We start from the raw sequence: 23,206 nt of genomic DNA, 5'->3' as shown, positions 1-23,206 counted from the left end.
CTCGACGGTCCGGTCGCTCGTTCCTTTTATATACTCCCATCTCCTACGTGATTCGAGGCCGGTGTGCGCACAGCTGGCGCTAATTCACAATTACTCACCGGACTCGAACCACGGTCTCGCCCCGCCTACTCTACTACAAATGTAAATTCGTTTTAAGATTTATATATATGTATGTGTGTTTTTAAATGGCATTGAAAGTGTGATCTAGTGATGGATGACTTGAGTTTGGGACATTAAAGAATATTATCGCTCTATGTTTTGCACTGGCAGGTGTACAAGTGGACAGGTGATAATCTGTTCTTCATGAAAGGAGACATGGACTCTTTAGCCTTCGGTGGAGGAAGGTCAGTAACATTTGACTTCGTTTCACAGCCAATGACCCACAGCCGTAACGTCACAATTGTGTGATCAATCATGATTTTATGACATTGGACATGCTGATTTTCTCTAGGAAGGCCAGACATGTACTGCCATTAAATGGCATGATTTTATTTAACAAACAGACAAAATATTTAGTTTTGTTTACATGACAGTGATGGGTTGAATTGAGGTTTACTGTGTTGTTTTTCAGTGGTGAATTCGGGCTTTGGTTGGACGGGGACCTTTATCACGGCAGGAGTCATTCATGCAAAACCTTTGGGAATCCCATGCTGTCCACGAAGGAAGATTTCTTTGTGCAGGACATTGAGATCTGGTCATTCGAGTAGCCGCCTGCGGGGAAATATCTCCACACAGCGAGAAAGAGAAGCCGGACAACAGGCAGATCCCAAACCTTACAGCACATCACGGCAACCGGTATCGGAGGCTAACGTTACCGTGCTTGTCGTGTGTTACTCCCGCATTTAATACAGAGCTCTTCTATGTGCTGTTTAGTATGTGTATGTTTTGTTCAAGCCGTGTGCATCGTCGCTAAAGAACGGGTGGATGTAGAGACGAGGGACCCTGAAGCGCTTTAAACATCATGAGGAGATGGCACAAGTTTGGGCTGTCCAAGAATTGCCATATTACAATTTACCTGCGACAATGTGCCAGGCAGGTTTTTAAGAGCCGGTAGGACGAGAAAAAAAGGTGAAAAAACGCAAACTGTAAAACACATTCCCATGCTCTCAGAGGAAGAAGAATATGAATTTACAAACGGGACGCCGATGGATCTCGGATGCGTCCGTGAAGTGAAAGCAAAACGAGAATCTGTAGTTGGGGCAAAGTATTCAAGTGTCGTGAATTTGTAGTCTTTCTGTCGTTCACTAGCATAGCACACCATGTCTAAGCACATTACCAGAAACCCCATAGTCGTAATGTTTCGTTCAGTGGGTCTACATGTGTGTGACTAACACCGACCCCTTCGCTTCGACAGGGGTCGACTTTACTGTTCGTAGTCAGAAATGTGTCGCAATAGATTTGTGGAATATGCAAATTCCTGTTCTGTGACCTCAAATAATCCACACGGGGCACTTTTCGTTTTCCCTGTTTCTCTTTCTAAGAGACCTTGTATGTCAAATTATTCGCTTTTCTGGGTGTCATTTGAAAAGCCTGAGACGTGGTTTATTTGTTTTCTTTTTCATGAAAATAATGACAATTCTATATTTATGTAAATGATTATATATATATACACACAAATATATATATATATATATATAATTATATATATATTGCTGTTAAGTGTGACAGTGATCTTCTTTTGTGCTGATATCTCAGCTGTTACAAATATCATGTATATTACCCTGTAAATTAATGTTAAAATAGTAGATTTGTTCCTATATATAAATATATATAACAAATATACAGTGTGGATTGGTGGGTTGCTTCTTGCACTTTAATAATCTAGTTTAAAGCCAGGTTTTATCAGCCTCTATTGCAGTAGCAGTATAGTATATCTATTTTTGTTGATTTGTCTCTTTAGATTATAGAGTAAAGAATTGTTTATAAAGAGCTTGCTGCTACTGTAGAGAGCAGGCGCCCCGGACGGGCGTCTCTGCGGTCGAGCACAGGGTCGAACGTGACTGACGGACTCCGGCAGGACAAAGTCTCTTCTTCTCACGTGTCCTGTCCCAGCGTTTTTGTCTGGTCTTTTGTTTTCTTTCGGTGGGTAGACTGTGACTGTGCACAGAACCAGAGGAACACCCCACGTTCCTCAACGCCAGCAGACGAGAAGCGCAAACCTTCTACTTCACCGGAATATAATGTTACAGTGATGTATAAAGAACAATAAAAATGAATAAATTGTTGTAATCTGGGACATTATCGGGTTGTCTGGTGTTTTTCTTCGCTGTATACACAAATGAAGAACTTCCCAAACAGTTGAAAAGATATTTCTCTGCATTGGTTAGCCTAAACTAATAATAAACAATCCTTCTCAGGCATTTATTTATGTAATTTTATGTTCATTTCAGCATTTATTTAAAACATTTTTTAAATCAATATTTGCATCTGGTAAGAACAGATACTAAACAATGAATTAACATACAAATGTATTTGTATTGACTAACATTAAAGGGAAGACCACCGCAAAGTTAACAATTATTTAATGATTTATTCACTCTCACGTCTTCACAAACCTGTATGACTAAACATGCAAAACACAGAAGAAGATATTTTGAAAAATGTTGGTCACCAAACAACACTGGACCCCATTGACTTCCATTGTATTGACACAAAACCACAGAGACATTTCTCAAAATATCTTCTTTTGTGTTCCACCAAAGTAAGAGTCATTTTTACCACATGAGGGGAAATAAATGATGACAGAAACCCTTTAAGTAGATATTTTTTGATAGATGCTATTTGTAAATTAGCATTCCTTGTTTGCACTGGCAAACTCTTCCATGACTGCAAGTAAGAAAAACTAATCCATAATCAAAATAAGTCATTTTGCAACAGTTAGAAAAGAAAATTGACAGCTGTCAGAGATGCTAGAGATTGTGGGAGCTTTTACAACTGTTATGCAGGTTGCCATGACAACACTACCACTTTGCTTTATTTTAAAACTTAAGACATTTCACTTTTGCTGTTTGGTTTTTGGTTGATACTGTGCCGTCTTGGTATGTCCAAACATGATGTTGTGCAGATATACACACTGTTGTGACCAAAACATCTGTGCAGATGATGATGAATCTTGTAGTCTGGGGCTGGAGAATCTCTGGAGGCGTGTGTCCTCGTTTATCTGTCGTCCACTCACAGTAGATCCAAGAATGACATTTGAGGAGATGATGGCCTATCCTTCCTCCATGCCGTGGCCGTACTTCTCTTGGCAGATAATGCCCACGATTGAGAGCCCCAGATCATCATGGGTCTGGAGGGATCTGGAGAGATATCAGTTCTTGCTACAACAGATCCAAACCAGCTCTCAGCTGAGCCACAGAGATAATGAGAAACCATGACATTCAGATCCATGTGTGAAAAATGACATTCAGGTATGAGCGATGGTGTCAATGTGTACAACGTTGGGATTGTTAACTGTTTAAGTGTGGTCCAAATTTAACTTCCGCTAGAACTCTGCAAAGAATCCAAAGCCTAACTGTTGAGTATTTTTAATGCAAGCAATTAATATACAATTAAAATATTCATATAAATTAAATGTTTTATTAAAACCAAACACAGACCGGAAGTTAACTTCGGGCCAGCTGCGTGCGTCCGATGAAACCGTCTGACTAATGTTTTTTATGTATTTTGTTTATTTTTGGGAAAATACAGGGTCAGAGCATACATTCTTCATCATGATGAAGCAAGCACGCCACCTTGTGGACATATAGTCACATTACCCAAGTATTCAGCTTGGTTATTTATACAGCAAACTTTCATCCAATTAAAACGAATGAGGCATACACATTCAATGCCCGCAAAGCTGGTTCTAGTCAATTAATTCTGCTTTTTGACCTTTTTTTAGGCTTATAAACATTCTAAAATGACACTTCACCTGCAATATCCAAAGCAAACTGTTTGTGGAACAGTAAATCGTTTTAAAGTCAGAAATGGCATGAATGATGGCATGAACAGATCCTGCCTACAGCTCATGGTTGAGGTTGGTTATGAATTAACCACACAAGCTCAATAGTTTCTTAAAGCTCTTGTCAGCAAACAGCCATGATTTCACTCAAAAGGCTTCACATAAAGAAAAAGAAGATAAATTGCACTTAAGGGTAATAATTGATCTGTCCATCATTTGCCACGAGAAAACATCATATATCAAAATGATCTATTTGAAGCGACAGTTTAAGACAAAAATAACAATGAAAGGCAAGCCTTTTCACATTTAAGACAATACATTTGTACACAATTTTGATACAGGAACTGTCTGCATTGAAAAAAAATAAGTGCTTTAGAGATACAGCCACACTGATCGTAGGCTATCTACAAAATGTTACAGTTCAAACAGCTTAGTGGTTTGATAGTTGACTGATTGAATAAAATAAAATGTATTTTGATAATAAAATACAGGATGTCTCACCATGTAGAGTGAATGAGAATATGAGGCATGGCCTCTTGGTAATAATATCAAAAACACTATTACTACTGTAGCCATCAATGGCAAACAAACAGTTAATCTGAGGCTGGTGTGCTTCTGGTTTTCTATTTTTTTTTAATAAGGCACTCAGATGCAACCGTCATTTCGGAGATGTTCTGGATCCAATAGTACCAGAAATTGAAACTTTTTTACCATCAAGAAAAAAATACAATTTACAAAGGATTCATTCCTTCAGGTACTTTAGTTCAGAGTAAATGAGGGGAAACATGACAGTGCAAGCTTTGTAAAGAACGGCTACACTGTTGACCAAAGCTCGTGGTTTCATGAGCCAGGATTCAGACCTGAAGTTGAAGTATATGGCATACATGGCCACGGCGAAAAAGTGACCAATGAGAGTCAAGGGTTTCGGCGTCAATCTGAGGAAACAAACAATGATTCATTTAGTGATACTGTCTGTGACAGATCTCAGATATCTGCAGAGATACACTGTGATGCTTCGACCTCAGGACCACACTGATGTTTATGAAGTTGTTTCGGGTGTGAATCACTTACACTGATAGGAGACCAATCGGCCCATTGACACATTCTCCACCGAGCTTGAAATAACGGAAACAGGCTTTTCTTAACTGCTGCAGTGAATCTGAAAATAAACAGAGGTTGTGGATTTTCTGCCGATTGTCAGGATGTTGGTAGCCAACGAGTTACAACATTGTCCCCTATCGACTTGCACTTTTTGAACTCAAAACCACTAAGACGTTTCTCAAAATATCTATTTTGTGTTTCACCGATGAAAAGTTGCAAACAGGTTTGAAAGACCAAAGTATAAAAGAGCTAAAAAATCTGAAACCATGTTAAAATTTTTGGATTTTGTTCATTTAACTTGGAACTAAAATAATGTTTTTAGACTAATTTATTATTTCTGTGTTGATAACAATAACTGAATTTGTATTTTTGGGTGAACATATGCTGCACATGCAGCATACATTTGATTACCCCAAAAAACTAATTCTGTTTGTATTCCATATGGTGCCATTCAAGTAGATTTAAAATGATTTTGAATATTATGTGCCTGTGTGTTGGTTTAACTTACTGTCAGTTGCAGCGAACAGCTCGTACAGAGCCTGAGCCAAGACGTTCACCACGAACGAGTGAGATGATTTCCTCTCCCAGTGGAATTTCTTCTTTGCCTGAAAGCAAAAACATTTTATATTCTCACTTTAATCATATGATGGTCACAATTTAAACTGGTAAATCTACCCTTTTTTGTATGCTGCTATTAATAAAATCTTCTGCTGAATGCATAACCAAAATATTATAGTTCATTATTCATAATCTTGTACTATACTCTTTTTATTGTAGGGCTCAACTTTATATAGGCCTCAAATTTTGTAGTGACGTAATAACGCATAATGTTTTATTCCTGTTATTTGCATATTCTACCAATGATTGAATGTATGGGGATATACTGACCACACGAATGTTGAAATACATAATAAATTAATCAAATTTAAAACAATTACCAACCTAATATTTTAAGTAAAATATTTGCATATATAAAGTGCCATATGACATTTATCTTATAAAATTATTGTTTTATATCAGGCTTTGATTTTTATATTAAAACTTATTTCACTTCAAAGAGGACGCATTCATTTCCATTAAAGTGAAGTAATTGAACCTAAACAGGAACCTTATAAAAAGAAGACGACATTTCAAATGGCACTTTTACATCTTAACTCTTTTCTTTGTCTATTTGATTGCTAAATTCTCTGAGAAGAAACCACTGTTGATTCTCAGAGATGCTTCAAATTCCTAAAAAACCCCACCTTAAGGTCAGGTTAAACTTGCATTCTTGTCACCTCCTCTTATCTTTTGCCCTGCATATGTGTTTCTGTCAGGTGTGTCTGATTACCTTGAGCACGACGCTGTTGTCATTTAGGTCTGAGATGTTTTTGAGAAGTTCCCTCCAGATACGCACGTCATTCAGCACGACGCTCATTCCCCCGCCCGTCAACGGATGTCGCATGTTGTATGCGTCCCCTAGGAGCAGAACCCCTGATGGAGAACAAGCAGTAAGTCACTCTCCTATTATTATATTACTGTTGATCAGAGGTGGGTAGAGTAGCCCAAAATTGTACTCAAGTAAAAGTACTGTTACTTCAGAATAATTTGACTCAAGTAAAAGTAAAAAGTAGTCATCCAAATAATTACTTGAGTAAGAGTAAAAAAGTGCTTGGTTAAAAAACTACTCAAGTACTGAGTAACTGTTGAGTAACGTCTGATTTATTTTTTAACAAGCATTCAATCAGACAGACACAAATACAGTGTGTGTGTGTGTGTGTGAGAGAGAGAGAGAGAGAGAGAGAGAGAGAGAGAGAGAGAGAGAGAGTGTGTGTGTGTGTGTTTGTGACAAAAAATGCAGAAACAAACAACTTCACAAAAGAATTACTCAGTGATGTCACTATTAAGCTTCAACAGTAGTTGGTTCTCAAGGTTCTTGCTGTGAAGCTGTGATCGTTTTTCAGTGAACAGGAGTCCTTGATGACTGAAAAGTCTAAATTAAATTAAAATAACAATTAATTTGAAAGTTAATTTGCTACATTTCAGATTAATATATTTGTTTTCCTTAAAATTTTATTTAACAGTAACTTCAACACTTTGCAGTTTGAATGATGTCCTGCATAAACAAAATGATGGAAAATGTTTATGTTTCCACTGTTCGATATTGCCCACGCCTCATACACACACACAGATATAAGTAAACACTTTGTGACTTTTCGATAGCGCCCACGTCATTCTCTCTCTCTCTCACACAACATACTAAAGCATTGCAATGCAAACGCAGCCCGCTTCAGAGCTAAAGCGGGACTACAGATTAAGTGTCCCTAAAGAACCCACGTATCTAACAGTAGTTCTGCATTATATTAATTAATTTGCACGCGAGTTTTATTTATTTTTATACCGTGTAAGTTATTTTCTGTGTAAGTTAAATGTATGCACCGAACCGTGACGCCCATACCATTTCGGTTCAATGCAAATACATGTACCGTTCCACACATAATATATATAGGAAATGTTTAAAACATATGTTACCTAAAAGACAAACATTCGTCTATCCACAGCAAAAAAAAAACGATTTTAGAACACAAACCGCTACATGTTTCCTCAAATTAGATGTTGAGTTTTTGAATGCTGAAATGTCCGTTTGTTTTGGGAGACACAGAAGACACCGCATAATGTAGCTGCTGTTTCGCACTTTTATTAAAGTAAACATGCTTTCAATATGAGGACAGGGGTGTTCCTCCTCGGCTGTGTCTGCATTGCCGATGGTTGATTGTGACATTTTAGTTTTGCTACGACTGTAAACTAACCCGTCCCGCCGAACACCGCTGAGATTGAGTATGGTCACGTGACGAGACTGCGCAACTACGTTTGATTGGTGAAACACAGTCACATGGTAGAGCCTTTGGCAGAAGTCTCACTCTCTGTCAAAATAAAACAATGACGCGTAGAATTTTAAAGAGGTCAAAAGAAAAGTAACGAGCTTATTGTAGCCTAATGTAGCGGAGTAAGAGTACAGTTTCTTCTTCACAAATCTACTCAAGTAAAAGTAAAAAGTATAGTGATTTAAAACTACTCCTAGAAGTATAATTTTTTCAAAAACTTACTCAAGTAAATGTAACGGAGTAAATGTAACTCGTTACTACCCACCTCTGCTGTTGATACACTAAAAGTTGCACTTTTATGAAGGCTTTTATTATCCTATGAGGATCGATAGTTCATATTTACATTATGTAATCATTTTATGGCCTATACCTGGTTTATTGACCGGTGAGGGTGGCAGGAAGCTCGCAGGCATCGTTCTCAAGCGATCATTCTGCAGTGCCAACATGAAGGGCTCTTTTATGTGCTCTAAACAAAACCAAACACATTTCTGATTTAAATTATATTGCAGTAAAGTTGTCTTCTACGTAACCAAACCACAACAAAAATACTTCGGAATTAAATTAGATTAGTTTTACATGAATTGGTCAGATACCTGGCAGTTGTGGGTAGATTTTTTCACTCATGTAATTCTTCAGGTCTCGGGGCATCTCTCCTCTGATGTCCACCAGAACTCGAGTATCATTGGAGGAGATCTGATAGATCAGCACAGGACTGGGGTCGGCAAGAACCAGCTCTGCGTGGTTGGATTTGAACTGGGGACAGTTCTGAGAGACAACGTAACAGAAAACTGAGTCTTTCCACATCTTTAAAAGCCGTTTTTTGTTTTGCGATTACAAATACAATACAAATTTCAACTTTATATTTACCTTCAATATGCAACCAACAAAATGAGACGACACTTTAGCTTTCCCAGAGATCAGGGTTTTACGGAACTTGGAGAAGCAGCCGTCAGCCACTATGGTCAGAGGAGCATACATCTCCTAAAAGAGAGCACAAAAAGATCTTTCAATAACACCTAAAGCATTTAATCTTGAACTAAATAGAATGGAAGCCAGGAAATATTTGAAAAGCATTTCACATCAGATTTTACACCTGTGGTTCATTCAAAAATCCTGAATAACTGTTTTTATTTAAATATGAAGGATTTCTATTACATTTCATTTGAAGAAATTGAAAACTGTCAATATTTACACTCCCTCTTGTCATTTTAAACCTGTATGACTTTCTTCTGCAGAACACGAAAAAGACATTTTGAAAAGGTTTGTAAAAGAAAACCGTATGTCCCCATTTACTTGCATTGGTTACGTGCCCATACAATAGAAATCAATGGGGACCAACGGTTTAGTAGTTACCACCATTTTTCAAAATATCTACTTTAGTGTTTTGCAAAAGAAAGAAAATCACACAGGTTTAAAATGACAACAGGGTGAGTTTATGATGACAGAATTTGAATTTTGAAGGTGAGGTATTCCTTTAATATTAATGAGAATAAATCAAAAATTATTTTTGTAGAATCTCAATATATCCGTGCGCGGTTACCTTGGGGATTCCCAGATCTTTTCCCCTGTACTGAATTCCTGTCACACAACCGTCTTCTTCTATCAGGCTGGTCACTGTTCCTTCTACAAACATCACACTGTGCAAACAAAACATGATGTTACTTCCATATGTTCCAGAGTTTTTGAATTAGAGTTTTGTTGAAGGCATTAGAATGACCCTATAACATACTAGTATGTTCCTTTTTTGGTATAGTGACAATATGCACTTAAGATGGAATGGATTTATATACAAATAATTACAAATTTGATAAGGAATTTACTTGGGCTCAGCGAGGGCAGCCTTGCGTAGTCCCATGATGAAGCGGCCGTGGTGGAAGGCACGTCCACATTGAATGCTGTTCTCATCCTGCGGATATGGAATCTCCACTTCTGACCTGCTCTCGAGGTCATGAATTACATAACCATTCACCACATGGGCGTCCAGGCCCTCGACCGTACCTGGGAGAAGACAGACCGAACAGTTTGAGGGACTGAAAGAGTTTAGTTTTATGCAATAGAAAAGTAAAAATGTAACATGATTGTAGTCTGTTTCTTCGTCTGACACTCAGGTCTGGTTCATATTCCAGCCATGAACAAAACATTTATACATTATGTGATTTATTTAAGGAGGATTGGAACCATCATGCATTATGTAAGAGAAGTCAGATCAGGTGTAACAGTAAACTGGGTTTCCGTACCCTCCAGCCCGAGATCTTTAAGTGCTATGTATCCTCCGGGCTGCAGAAGTTCCCCAACTATCCGATCTGGCTCTCGCAAGTCCCTCTCCACCACCGTGACCCGCCGGCCATCTCGGGCCAGAACCGTGGCCATGGCCGACCCCAGCACACCCGCACCCACTATGAGGACGTCTGGGTCCTCTGTCGTAACACACTGAGTGTTGGACGATCTCTTTTGTTGTACATTTTTCTAGTAAGAAAAAGATTTTAGAAAGAAAGCAGAAACAACGTTATTATAATAAAATCTGATTGCATTGATATTATAATACATTAATATAAAATTGATTTGTTATATAATAAATTAATTAATATAATTTCACAAGGGGCATTCTTATAGTTTAAATATAGGTTATATGTTATCAAGATACATTTATGTCTTGTTGGTAGTAAAAAAAATAAAAAAAATTATAGTGACCAGTGTTGGGTGTAACTGAGTCATTCGTTATTGTAATTTAATTACAGTTACGCCTGGTGTAATTAAATGAAATATTTTATGTAATATATGTGTGTGCAATAGTAGAATTGACATCAAAATTCATCGTCTAGTTTTAAAATCTATGCTTTAATCTGTAATCCTCACATTTGTAATACTTTGGTCAGTTAATAATACTACTTTATATAGTTTTATATTATTTGTTTGAATGGATTATATCTATCCTTGAATCATTTAACTGGTTGATGTAGGATATAGAAATTAAATAGTAATAAGTAATTAAATATTTTTTGGAGAGAGTCATTTATACATACATAATAAGTAACTAGTAATTCATTACTTTTACCGATAGTGATTCAAAATTTTATGACTTTCCTTCTTCAGCAGAACACAAAAGAAGATATTTTGAAGAATGTTGGTAACCAAACAACACTGTCCCCTATTGGCTTCTATTGTATGGACACAAAACCAAAATGACGTTCTTTCTCTTGTGAAACATCTTTTGTTCTCCACGGAAGAAAAAGTCATAGGTTGAATAAATGATGACCAAAGTTTTATTTTTGGGTGAATTTTACAAGTCGTTCATCTCATCATAAGGACATGCGTCAGGGCTATGTAAATATAATGTCAATTCTGTTAGTCTACATTTTGATATATAATTTAAGAGAGAGATTATAATAACCTGTAATAACCTGTTAGTCCCGTTGATTGTTTGAAATTACGTAGCTAATGGTAGAATAGTTTCAGTGATATTTCGATAATAAATGAAGCCTCACAAACAGAAAATGTGATAAAAACACAATATCTCACCTTCTTAGAAGTGTGACCCGAGTCGTTTGTGTTTGATGTGGAGACAAGTTTTTTTGTCAGAGGGAAAGTGCTTAAGAGTCGGAGGGGAAGTTGAAATAAACGAGACAAGTTGAGCGACTGTCCACGGAATCCGAGACACGTAATGAGGAGACCCACGGAAACGCACACCACTGCGGCCACTATCAGCTCTATGTGCGAGGAGCTCATCAAAGCATCATATTTCTTATAGATGTATGTAAAGCTTGCTAAGCCGAGAAACGTCCACATGTCGGAATTCAGTTCAAATATATTTAAGTCCACAAAAGATTAGAAAATAAAAAGCTTTAAAACAAGGCAGGAACTTTTCTCAAGAAAGGTAATCCAAAACAGGCTTCTGGGTTGACAATATTCAATATAAAAATGCACGAAAAATAGCGTCCTTTTTTAACTCCTTAAGTTCGAGAAATCAATCAAAATTCGCCTTATTATTAATAGTTATAAATAAAAAGAAGTGTTATATCCTGCACATGTGTGCGCTCAACCTGTGTGCTATGCTGCTGGATGATGCTGAATAATTTATGTTAATGAGGGCGCGGATCGTCTTGCAATTTGTAGACGGCCGAGTACCGCCTCCTCTGCCCAGAAAGAGCCAATCCGCATCGAGTTTTCAGTGAGCAGAGCTCACGCTATCTGGCCATTGGCCAATCTCAAGCTGCTGGTTGGCGAATGGGCTGGAGGGCCGGTAGTATGATCTGACGTAATAGAAAACATGCGTTTTGAAGAAAAGAGCGTAAATGTGCAGGTAGCGAGGCCTAAAAAACGTATATCTGTGAATTAACAACTCCATCAAACAACTCCATAAATGCAAACAGTGGTCTTAATGTATATAACGTAATGTTAAAGACACTTTCAAGCAACAACGTTTTGTCTGATAACATCCCCCCTTGAAATGATAAAAAACATGTAACTGTAGATATTAATGTAACATAGGCGTACTTGTAGGGTGGGACATGTCCCCGCCACTTTTTTGGAAGAAATAAAGAAATGCATGTGTAAAATCATCCGCGTTCGCAGTGCTTGCTTGTGCATCCAGTGTGCAACCACAAAAGCGCTTAAACCAACGAACAAGTGACATTTTTAATCATAGGAATAAACTGTTTTATAAGTGTGTAGCCTAATACATCAAGGGACCTTATCCAAATGACAGTTTGGGTACCACATCCTGTCCGAGCTTACAGCCTACATGATAAATATTCCCAGCCAGTTATTACAGAAACAATTTATTAAAGATTTAATTTACACTGTTATGTTACAAATATTCTTTTAGGAGTTTCATTTTCAAATTACTTTGTAATAATTGAAATCTAAGTAGGATACAAACATTGTTTAAACCCCAAAGGGACTGTGGCAAGTATTAACTGCAGCATTTATGTCTAGCACAAGTATTCGTGTTATTCATTTACAATTATCAGATTCGTCATGTTTTTTAGTCTCTTTGTGATCTATTGTATCAGAGATAAGGCCTTGTGTATATTGTTCAAGAACGATAGAGAAAGCATGCACGTTTTAAAAATACAGTGCCATGTGTTGTTTGACCCTATAGTATTTCTCCAGATTCTGTGAATGAATTCATGGGATCACAATCAACTAGAAACAAAGTTTGAAATGGTCTTCACATACCTCTTAGTCATAACAGCTTAAAAAAAACAAATGAAAGCATAGCATGGTGTCATGATGATGTCATGTCAGTTTTACAGTCAGCTGAGAGTTATGCAGCTGGCCTTATGTTAAGATGATTCATATTTCCAAAGCGCTACAGAAAGTCAATTATTCCCTGAATCCTTTGCCTCACATTAGGAAATACGAGATATTTTTAGGTTTACTTGTGTTTTTATTTATGTGCCTTCTGAGACATCAGCATCATGCTGGTATTTGCAAAGTTGACTCATCATCAGCCCTGATTTTAATTCTGGAAGTCAAGAATCATCCATCTGACCTGAGTGTGTAATCACATTATCTCATGAAAAAAGCATATAATCATTTCATGCCAAGATGAATTATATCGTCCTTTTTAAATGTTAAAGTCTTTATAATTAGTACCACCAAAGCAAATTGTTGCATTTCTCCCAAAACAGGCTGCTCTTGTGCCACTAATTTTAGGGTGAGTGACTTATTTTTGTGGGATTCACCAAAATCACATTCACAAACATTGCATTGAAAAATTCTTTCAGAAAAGTCCCCCATAATCACTATAATCATGTGAGACACTGGACAGCTGTGTTGGGTGTCAAGTGTATGCGTCTTCAAATGAGTGTGTCCTCCTCATCGTGTCCTCTTCATAGCTGATTGCATAGTCAAGATGTTTTCACAATCATAATTACATACTAACACCATTAATGTGCTCTCTGAGGAGGTTTGAAAGTTTTATGTAACACAGGCAAATATGTACATCTGCCTTCATTTATGCATAAGCCTGGGCTGGTTTTATCAGTTCTGCTGAATGACTACAGGAAACCAGGAATTTGATATTCAAATATTAAGGAGAAAAATATTTTTGTGCCTCTCTCTTTCATACAGGGATCTATTCTCACCTTCATTTATTATTAGAGGTTATGAGGAAAAAAACTTATATTTCTGGTTCTAAACATTTGAGGAGACTGTGTTTGGGATGCATTGTGTATTCTCGTGCATTCAGATGTTAATACCATGGCATTGATATATTATTGTATACATATGTTATTTTTGTTAGCTAGGATTCTTGTTTTACAAACACTGCAAATACATCCCGTTTTGTATCCAATTTGCAAAAACGCAGTTCCACCTTTAGCCACACGATGTCGCTCTCATATCATATCTCAAATAATATTTATTCAAAATCATATCCCTCTAAAAATAATTGGTACAACATAAAATGCTGCTCTTTAGGATGGTATTTAAGTTTGTTTATTTGCTACAAATGAACCACAATAATAATGATAAAATAAGTGCCATTTACATGTAGATACTGTACTGTAAACAGAAACAGATGGCACACACCACAGCAAGGAGATTCGCCCACGATTTCTAGCCAATCAGAAAGGCTTGCTGACTGTCAATTTACTTGATGTCAAGAACATGTTCACGTTCAAAGAAGTGTATTGTATTTTTTTCTAATTATAAATTACATGATTTCATAATGCTTTCCATGTAAAAAGGCTTTTCTTTTTAATGCAGGACTTTCTCAAACTTATTTTGTCAGCCAGAATGTTGTTACTTTTTAACATGAGTCCTGAATCATACATTATAAGAATAAGAATCGAAGAAAGATTTATTTCTTGAGTGTTATATAAAAAAAATATGAATCGAAGCAAGAAAAACGCTTTTAAAGAAGGTATATCTACCCAGAGATGCTATTTTGTGCTCTGATGTTAATTGTTATAATAGTTCTCACTGTAAGGACCTTAGTACTATGTATAGTGGTATTGTAGGAGCTGTGTATGAGGCCATGCTTTACTTGCTCAAATAAAAGACAGAGCATCAAGCCAGGGTGGAATATGTATGTGGGGGCTTAAGCTAAGAATGCATTTAAGGATTTGGTCCTGGCAGGTCGGACTAGAGAGGGGCCTGTCCTGAACCACAGAAAGCTTACTAACACAAGGTATATAAATATGCAGTTCGTTATATCAGCAAACATGAGCAAGTATGTTTGCTTGGAAATGATGTAACTGGCTTCTGGAAGGAGAGGAGATCACTGAACAGGGTCAGTAAATCGGTACCATGTACAGTTGAAGGAGTTTCTGGAGCCGATAAGATAGCTGAGATGTGAAAGCAACATTATTTTGAGCTATTGAATTGCGTTAAAAGTGATCTCTACAAAGTGGGCAACGTTGATAGTAGTGACATGTAGTTAGGTACAACAAGCAATTACACAGGTGATAACAAAGCAAGTGGCTTAGATCAGATTAGTGCACAGCACCTTAAACTCGCCTGAGGGCTGCAACTCTTCTTGCAATTTGCTTTACAGGTCTTATGACTCATGGGCTATTGCCGCACTCCATGTTGCCTGTTATCTCGGTGCCTGTCATCAAGGATAAAGCAAGGGGGAGCTTGGATAATTATAGACCAATTGCTCTTGCCAGTGTCTTATCCAAGGTCCTGGAAAGAATTTGATTAGATAAACTTAGTTTTTATATTGATACCATAGACAACCAGGCTTTAAGGCTAAGCATGGCACTGTTCTATGTATTTATGCTCTGAAGGAAGCGGTTGAAATGTATAGAAGAGAGAATTCTTCGGTTTTAATTTGCTTTATTTTTTTATCTGGCAGGGCAAGCTTTGACTGTAGGTAAAACTTAATATCTAGGACACATCATCACTGATCAAATGTGTGATGACATCTTATAAGGTGCGCCGCATGTTGTATCCACAAGCTAACATGCTGGTCAGGAAATTCCACTGGTGGTCAGATAAAGTTAAGATGAGCCTGTTTAAAGCATACTGTCCCCCTGTATACTGCCCCCTTATGGACTAAATAAAAAACAAAACTAGTGTCCAGAAGCTCCAGATTGCCTATAATGATGGTTTGCGTACTACACTGCTTAACAAACCCAGGTGGAGCAGTGCAAGTGAACTATTCTGTAGGGGTCAACACATTTTATGCTTTGTTGAGAAACTTAATGTATAAACTTATTTGCAGATTGAATGGCTCATGTAACCTCATTATTATGCTGCTGTCAAATCCTGGTCTTAGTGCTGTGCGATACCAGTCGACCATGTGAAAACACTGGTGTCATTGTCTTGTGTTTGTCATGTATGTGTTGCTGTTAGTATATGTATATGTATTTATTGGACCATGAGTCTGGAAATAAAGATGATGATGATATTTCTTGAGTGGAATATTATCAAAATAAGAATCCATGTGTGTGTGAGAAAGCAAATGTATTTATAAAAATATACCGACAAACTGATGCAATACTTTTCACTGCTCCGTTTGAGCCATTTCGTTTATTGTAGGGACATTTTATAAAATATCTTTTGCCGAAAAAAATTGACAAATGTAAAAAAGCAGAACAGTACCCAGAATCATAAATACAGTATTTACACTTTATAGTACACAAGAGGAGATCAGATCCTTTGGTTTAGAAAATTATACAGAATCAATAAACCTTTTACGCAGAGTTCAATCCATTGCTACAGTCTATGAATGTTTTATGTAACATCTGTTCCACAAACGAAAAACAGGTTTTGGCTTAATGGCATCCCATGCACCTAAAGGCAAAATAAACCCACCAAAAACCAGGCACTGAGAATGAGGCACTTGTGCACCTGGCTAGCGAGAATAGCATTTGGCACGTGAAGGGTGCTACTGACGTGAGATGACGTTTGCTAGGCGGTGGAATCTGATGGCTTCTTATCTTTTCTCTTCTTCTTCTTGGACGTCTTGGCATGGCAGGGTTTGCACACGCAGCACAGGATGCAGGGCGAGGCAAGGAGCAGCAGTGGTGATGTCACTAGTACGATGATGCTGATGCCCACCAGTATACCCACCACCTGATGACATCATAAAACATGTGACATGGAGTAAGAGGAGAAACCCAAGCAGGTAAATAGCTTTTCATAGTCTTAAGAGAGAAAGTATATGTAAAAAAATGTCCCATATCAAAATTAGCTGATCCAGCTCACCTGTGTTCTGTTCCACATGACAGAAGCTCTGGAATGCCCCAGTTTGTTCCTGCATGGTCCTTTGTCATAATGTCTCAGAAATATATCGCCCTGTAACCATGGCGACATTTACATTCATTTATTTAGCAGACACTTTTACCCAAAGCGGTTTACAAATAAGGAAAACATACTTTTACAAAGGGTGCCTTGTAAAACCTTGTTAATATTTATGTTATTTTAAGACAACTCAGAAACAAACAAGATGATACTCACATCTAGATTCTGTAAGCAGTACCAGCAGAACGTGTGCTTGCAGCTCTTGCACAGCATCTGAGCGCAGCCCTGGTTGCGCTCTATGTAGACGCCGCACATGGGACACTGTTTGATCGCCGCATCAGTGTCAGTGCTGACCAAACCACTGCAGGACGGCACGCAAAGTTATGATCACATATTGAGTGATGATGATTCATCCGAGCATGTTTGAGTTTACGTTACGGTCACACTGACCTGTCCTCTGATGGTGTCATCAGTGGCTGATGCTGAGAGCAAGAGTGCCCGTCCTCCCAGGGTCCTCTGCAGCCGCAGCAGAAGACGACATGACACACGGGGCACGGGACAGGTGTCGGTATGCCTTCGGTACCGGGCGTCAAATCGCACACAGCCTGGCAGTCCAGCATGGGACACCAAGCTTTATTGGGGTCTAGCTGAACACCTGAGAGGGAAAAAGCTTAGTCAAAAACAACTCAGACAAACCTAAAACAGTCTCTAGCATCCATGAAACCATGAATCCTTGAGTATTAAAATATTTTTCTAAGTTTACTAACAATTCCCACTCTCTCAGGAGGAACTATATCTATAACATTCTGGGAATGCCAGTATTACGAATCACTTTTACACGGCCTGTCTGATATTGGCAAACCAGGGCTTGTTTTACTCTTGGAGCAGACAGGCTGTAGCATGTCAAGAGAGATTCAGATACAGACTGAGACAGTGGTAGAAGAAAATCCCACAACTTCTCCAGTATGAATAAGCTCATTGTCTTTCTGGAAATTGTGTAACAGTGTGACGTAAACGCAGAGCTGGGACCAGGCAGTTCAATTGAACTTTGAAATAAACAGTTACTTTTAACTCTAAAGTCTGATTGGATGAGCTGTGTTCATAGTGCTTGCACTGTAAAAGCGACATACGGAGCACACCTTTGAAATACTTTTAATTGCGTTTTTGGAACACAGCCTGTGACTGTAGCATATCGTCTAAAATTATCTAAATTATGACACTTACTTAAAACTTTGTGGTCATGTATAGTCACTCCAGAATTTAAAGTGACAGTTACAGGAATTAATGTTTACAGGGATTATGGGAAGTGGTAAACAAAAGAAGTATACTTCAAGTTCATTTTTTTAAGTATACTTAAGCAAAGTTTGTTTAAGTTAATTAAGTAGGCTTTGAAGTGTCCTTAAGTGTTGTTTACAACTATGTTTTTCTGAGAGGTACATAAAAAGTATAAACAAAAAAATAAACAATTTAATTTAATAAACAATATAGTTTTTAATTTAAAATAAATTTTTGAAAAACAAACTTGAATAACATAAGCACATACCTCTTTCAAATCGAAGGCGTTGATAGAGCTCGACCTGATCACCTGAGGCAAAGGAGGTGATCTGCACAAACAAGGAAATTAATTTTATGACCCATGTCATGTTTCAACAGCTACAGATATGTTCTTAACATTATTTCGCAAAAATGCATACATATCTGTTGTTATTTTGTGGAACCAACGATATGTAGAGTTAGTCAGTCATTACCAAAATTAACTATAACATTATTCCACTTGCATCGATATTTTGTGACAAAATAAGTAAATAAAAATGAAATTATAATTGATTTACCATTATTTTGTTAATTTGAGAATTCAAAACAAAGATGCACCTACTGTAAGAAATCAGTCATTTATGCAGTTTATTGGTTGTTACAGAACGTCATTTTGTCGCAGAATGCTTTGACCAATCAGAACGAAGTATTCTAGAGAGCGGTATAATAAAAGAAGGGGATGCTTTAGCCAGCTGAAGGATTATTCTACATAAATTTAAAGAGAAATTATATTTAAAGAGTCGTGTTTGAAAGTAAGCAGTCTGCCAAGTTGCAAATCCGAAGGTGAATGAATAACAAAGTTATTGGGTTAGAAAAAAAAGAGTTTTGACTCTGAATCACGCAAACGAGTCATCTCAAGTCTGATTTGCGAACTGTTACGGATTTACGTCACAACATAAAGTCCCCACCTACGTTTTGCTAGGACTGCCCACTCTTCTCCCCCAAACACCGTAGCTCATGAACCTCATTCGCAGTAGGCCAATCACAGCAGACTAGACCATCTGACCAATCACATCAGTTAAGGCTAGCGGAAAGGAGTGGATTAATCAGATGAATCGCAGAACTAATCAACTGAGTAAACCAAAGTAGGACCTTAAAAATCCCTAGTTATGTACTGTTTAATGACTTGGCTCTTTTGAAAGTCAACAGACTCAGTTTCCTAGATATGGCTTGATGCGTTGGCAAACAGCAATAATTAAAAATAGGCTTGATGCTTGGCACCGGAAGGTTTCATTGTGTCAACAACAGTGTTAACAGTGTCAATATTTATAGCGTGATCTGCCGAGCTGGAAACATGATGTGCGCGTATAAGAAAGCAGAACAGGGAGATATGGATGAATGGATGTACCTCAGAGTCAAGTAGAGTTCCAGTGTTCTTGCAGGCCAGGTCAGGGCAGGTAATGGCACCTCCTGCGCCGCTCTTAATAGCTAGCGGGACATACTGCCTTAAACACTGCAGAGAGAATGCACAGATGTGACTTCCCGTCTGTGAAATTAGTCTTTTCTGCGCCACAAGTGTCACTTAACAGAATCGCAAAAACAAGATCTGAGATTTGGAACATACTGCACACAAGTCTAAGATGAACGGCCAGTGGGGCTAATCTTAAAGAGCATGTGAAAGAAAACAACCTCCCACTCTGAGACTGAACACTTGTGTGCTTTGTTTATTTTTGCCTTTCACAGGAGCCTTGTAATAACCAAGAGCACAGCTAGAGATAAACACCTGCTTACGGCAAAATGTATACGTGGACATGATCCCACTATACAGCTAATACTTAGACATTTAAAGGGACAGTGCCCCACTTTATTATTCACTCTCATGATGAACGAAGATGGAGATATTAGACAGAATGCGTCAGCCATCTATGACTTTAATTGTACAGTAGAGCAGTCAAGAAAAGCATTGTCTTGTTTTACATTAAAGTACATCATGTGCGTATGGAGTGAGATATTTCTTTAACAAAATTCTCACCTGGACACAGAAGATGCAGTTACAGGAACGCAGCGCGCTGGTCTCCGGTTCTGGACAGTCGGTCAGGCAGAGTTTGCAGTAAATCATGTTGGTTTCTACCTCCATGCTGGACCTTTCCTTGCTTAGCCCTTAAACTTCAGAAAAGATGAACTGGTGTCTGCCATGTTTCTAAAGAGGAACAGACACAAATATCTCAAAAAGACAGACTGCAACTCTGTGGTTTCTTCCGAACGTAGATTAAACAATTGGGTAATCACGGAAATTAACTTGAAAAAATTCTAGAGCAGTACTTTTGAGAATTTGCAAAACGATACAAGGCAAGCGAATGAACAATTACAAAAGCTAGCTAGATCCGAATAAAGGCACTGCCTTATCTCTCGTCTGTTGTGCATTCAAATACAAAACCTGCCTAACCTGGCCTGTTAAATACAGCACAGCAACACGGGAATAAACTTGTTGGTCCGGAGAAACAAGACAAATAGATTCCAGCCTGGGCCAGACTTAATGCTTGACTGATTCTTCTAGTCCACATTCCCCTCTTGCACGTCCGCCGAATACCAAATGGGAAGAGGTCATAATAACATAATCCAGGATAAAGCTAGATTAGAGGGCCCCGCCTGCCAGAACAGGTCAGAAATAAAAAGAGAACAGAGATGTTGTCTGGTCATTGTGTCGTGTTTGTGTTCTTCACATATACGGCTGCTCCGTCATGGTCGATGTGGTCAGCATCAATGGCCTAAATGTCAGTCACTTTGCAGTCACTATTGATTACTAGGACACATGCGACACCTACACTTCCTTTGAAACAATGCAATGCAAACATGTTTAATTTATCCTGATATGCACTGTTTTATACCATAACAAAAAGGATGAATGTAAAATTTGTAATTAGTGAACTTTGTAGCATTTTGTACTGTTAATAACACAATACATATGTGCGCTTCCCCTATTTTGCACATGATTTATACACTTGGAACTTCACACTGGTGGTTCAGTTTTAGTATATATAGGCCTTGCATACCTCTGATCAACATTCTGTTTACATTAGATTCCTGTTTTTATTTTGGTCCTACTTATTATGATTGTTATTTCGTATTTTATACATTCTTTCCTATTTTGTTTATTACATGCACAGTTTATGAAAGCTGACCAGACCTTAACTGCATGTTGTACTCTCTGTGTTACTGTTTGGCACTATTTGATCAGCCCAGTAATACAATGTCTGAATTCTTGGTCACTCGCAGGTCTTAAAGTGGGTCACCGAGTAAATCTAGTTGAGCTGTGTGGCATTAACACAGCACTTAAAACTTATTTACATATACTTTGGTTTCGAGCACAAGGAAGTGAACATCACATGACTGAACCCAAAACAATGATTAAAATTTAGTCAAATTTTCCCAAATGAAGAACAGAAAACGCCTACAGTAGCCTACATGACAATCCTCAATGAGTTCTAGTCACTACGTGTTGTCTGCGAAATAGTAAAGTCCATAAAGAACTTTATATACCATAATACATAACACACAAAATAAAATGCACTAATATGTTGTTGTGTAATATGTTGGGTAATTTATATGTTGCGTTTTGTTAGACACTGAAACCTCTTATTGCTGTTACACAGGTTTAAACATTCCAGCAACAATTTGGAAATGTTGCCCATCTTTGAAATACCATTCTACCATATCACTGATAGGCTATTATTGTATGTGTTATTAAAGCATAAGCCCCAAGAAGCAGTGGCTTACAGTGCATTTTATAACAGCTAAGGGCATAGCCTAAAACCCCCTTATCAGTTATAAAATGCACTGTAACCCACTGCTTCACGGGGCTTATTGCTTTTATAAAACGGTTATTCCATATGCGTAGCAAGGTTTCATAAAATAAAGTAAATAAAATTATGTTTAGGCAAGTAATGTAGCCGTTGTAAATAGGGGTATTTTATAACGGCTTAGAAATCGGGCCAGCCAATCAGAATGTAGACCAGAGCTGACCGTTTTAACATGATAAATATTATACACTAGGCTATTTTATACACGAAAAAATACAATATTAACGTACACACAAAATATATAGCCCACACAAGGCTGTTAGCCTACTTAGTAAAAAAACTATTAACCCTATAACTCAATCCCGGAAAACAATTGACCTGACATTCCTTAAAAAATATATTTTTTAGTACTGCTTTTGGTTCACATATATTTGAAAATAATAAGCAGTTTAAAGTACACACTGCGCAGTATGCACTATTGTATTATTTCCGCGCACTGACGAGGTCAACGCAGTTGAATATAAGCCGCTTCCGCATAAACATAAACAAAACTAATCTGACAGTTACTGTGACTCAACTAAACTACAACCACACAGAAAAAAACCCTCTTAATCTCCACGATATCACAAAGCATATCAATAAATCCCGAAACGTCCAGATTTATAAAGTCGGGACGTGTTTTGAAACGTAGTGTGAAGCCTACCTGGACAGCACTACCGGGCATTTGATGCTCTCTCGGGAACGCCCTAAAATAAACCGGCATCTAGGACCTACACAAGGTTTGAGATACAGCCCCAAACTCACCTCAGAGTTCACTACATCTGTGTCTTCGGGTCTTTGATGCTGTTTAACCGCCACGATGATATCTCACCTGAGGATAATGATGGACTGTCAGTCTGCTTCACGCCCCTTCACCTCGAGCCCGTCACAATGTATAAAGGTGTGCGTGTTTTACTGTATGTGCCATCGGACGGTATTAAAAGGGTTTGGCCACTTCCTGTTTCTCCTCCCACCAAGACGACGTTAACTCTTTCAATCACGAATGAGTC

The 23,206-nt window shown here is 37.9% G+C and overlaps 3 protein-coding genes and 1 long non-coding RNA gene across 11 annotated transcripts in view; 2 read left to right on the top strand and 2 right to left on the bottom strand.

Annotated features, from left to right (window-relative positions):
* oxr1a (oxidation resistance 1a) overlaps positions 1-2,241 on the top strand; it is a 124,847-nt gene extending 122,606 nt beyond the window's left edge. For all 8 annotated transcript variants that reach the window (XM_056761802.1, XM_056761801.1, XM_056761798.1 and 5 more), the window contains 2 exons: positions 271-344; positions 572-2,241. In XM_056761802.1, coding sequence (XP_056617780.1) covers positions 271-344; positions 572-707 — 210 coding nt within the window. In that variant the 3' untranslated portion in view covers positions 708-2,241. The remainder of the gene's footprint in view (positions 1-270; positions 345-571) is intronic.
* A 395-nt stretch (positions 2,242-2,636) lies between these two features.
* On the top strand, positions 2,637-3,823 carry LOC130432316 (uncharacterized). The gene is made up of 2 exons (XR_008908457.1): positions 2,637-3,410; positions 3,691-3,823. It is a non-coding gene; the product is annotated as an uncharacterized LOC130432316 (long non-coding RNA).
* A 139-nt stretch (positions 3,824-3,962) lies between these two features.
* sqlea (squalene epoxidase a) lies at positions 3,963-11,960 on the bottom strand. The gene is made up of 11 exons (XM_056761625.1): positions 11,428-11,960; positions 10,146-10,374; positions 9,729-9,906; positions 9,449-9,545; positions 8,776-8,889; positions 8,502-8,673; positions 8,279-8,374; positions 6,375-6,517; positions 5,553-5,649; positions 5,015-5,102; positions 3,963-4,878 (listed from the first exon to the last, which is right to left on the bottom strand). Exons 1-11 carry the CDS (start codon positions 11,692-11,694, stop codon positions 4,686-4,688), a joined length of 1,674 nt encoding a protein of 557 aa, XP_056617603.1. The 5' UTR covers positions 11,695-11,960; the 3' UTR covers positions 3,963-4,685.
* Positions 11,961-16,357: 4,397 nt separating this feature from the next.
* rnf144b (ring finger protein 144B) lies at positions 16,358-20,553 on the bottom strand. Its single transcript, XM_056763461.1, is given in 8 exon segments — positions 16,358-16,935; positions 17,068-17,157; positions 17,320-17,464; positions 17,554-17,758; positions 18,647-18,707; positions 19,766-19,870; positions 20,390-20,514; positions 20,517-20,553. Coding segments are annotated over 8 exon segments (933 nt in total). The 3' UTR covers positions 16,358-16,770.
* Between the last annotated feature and the right edge of the window lie 2,653 nt (positions 20,554-23,206).

Source organism: Triplophysa dalaica, chromosome 12 (assembly GCF_015846415.1).
Source record: "Triplophysa dalaica isolate WHDGS20190420 chromosome 12, ASM1584641v1, whole genome shotgun sequence".
Lineage (NCBI taxonomy): Eukaryota > Metazoa > Chordata > Actinopteri > Cypriniformes > Nemacheilidae > Triplophysa > Triplophysa dalaica.
This window is presented reverse-complemented; position numbering and strand designations above follow the sequence as displayed.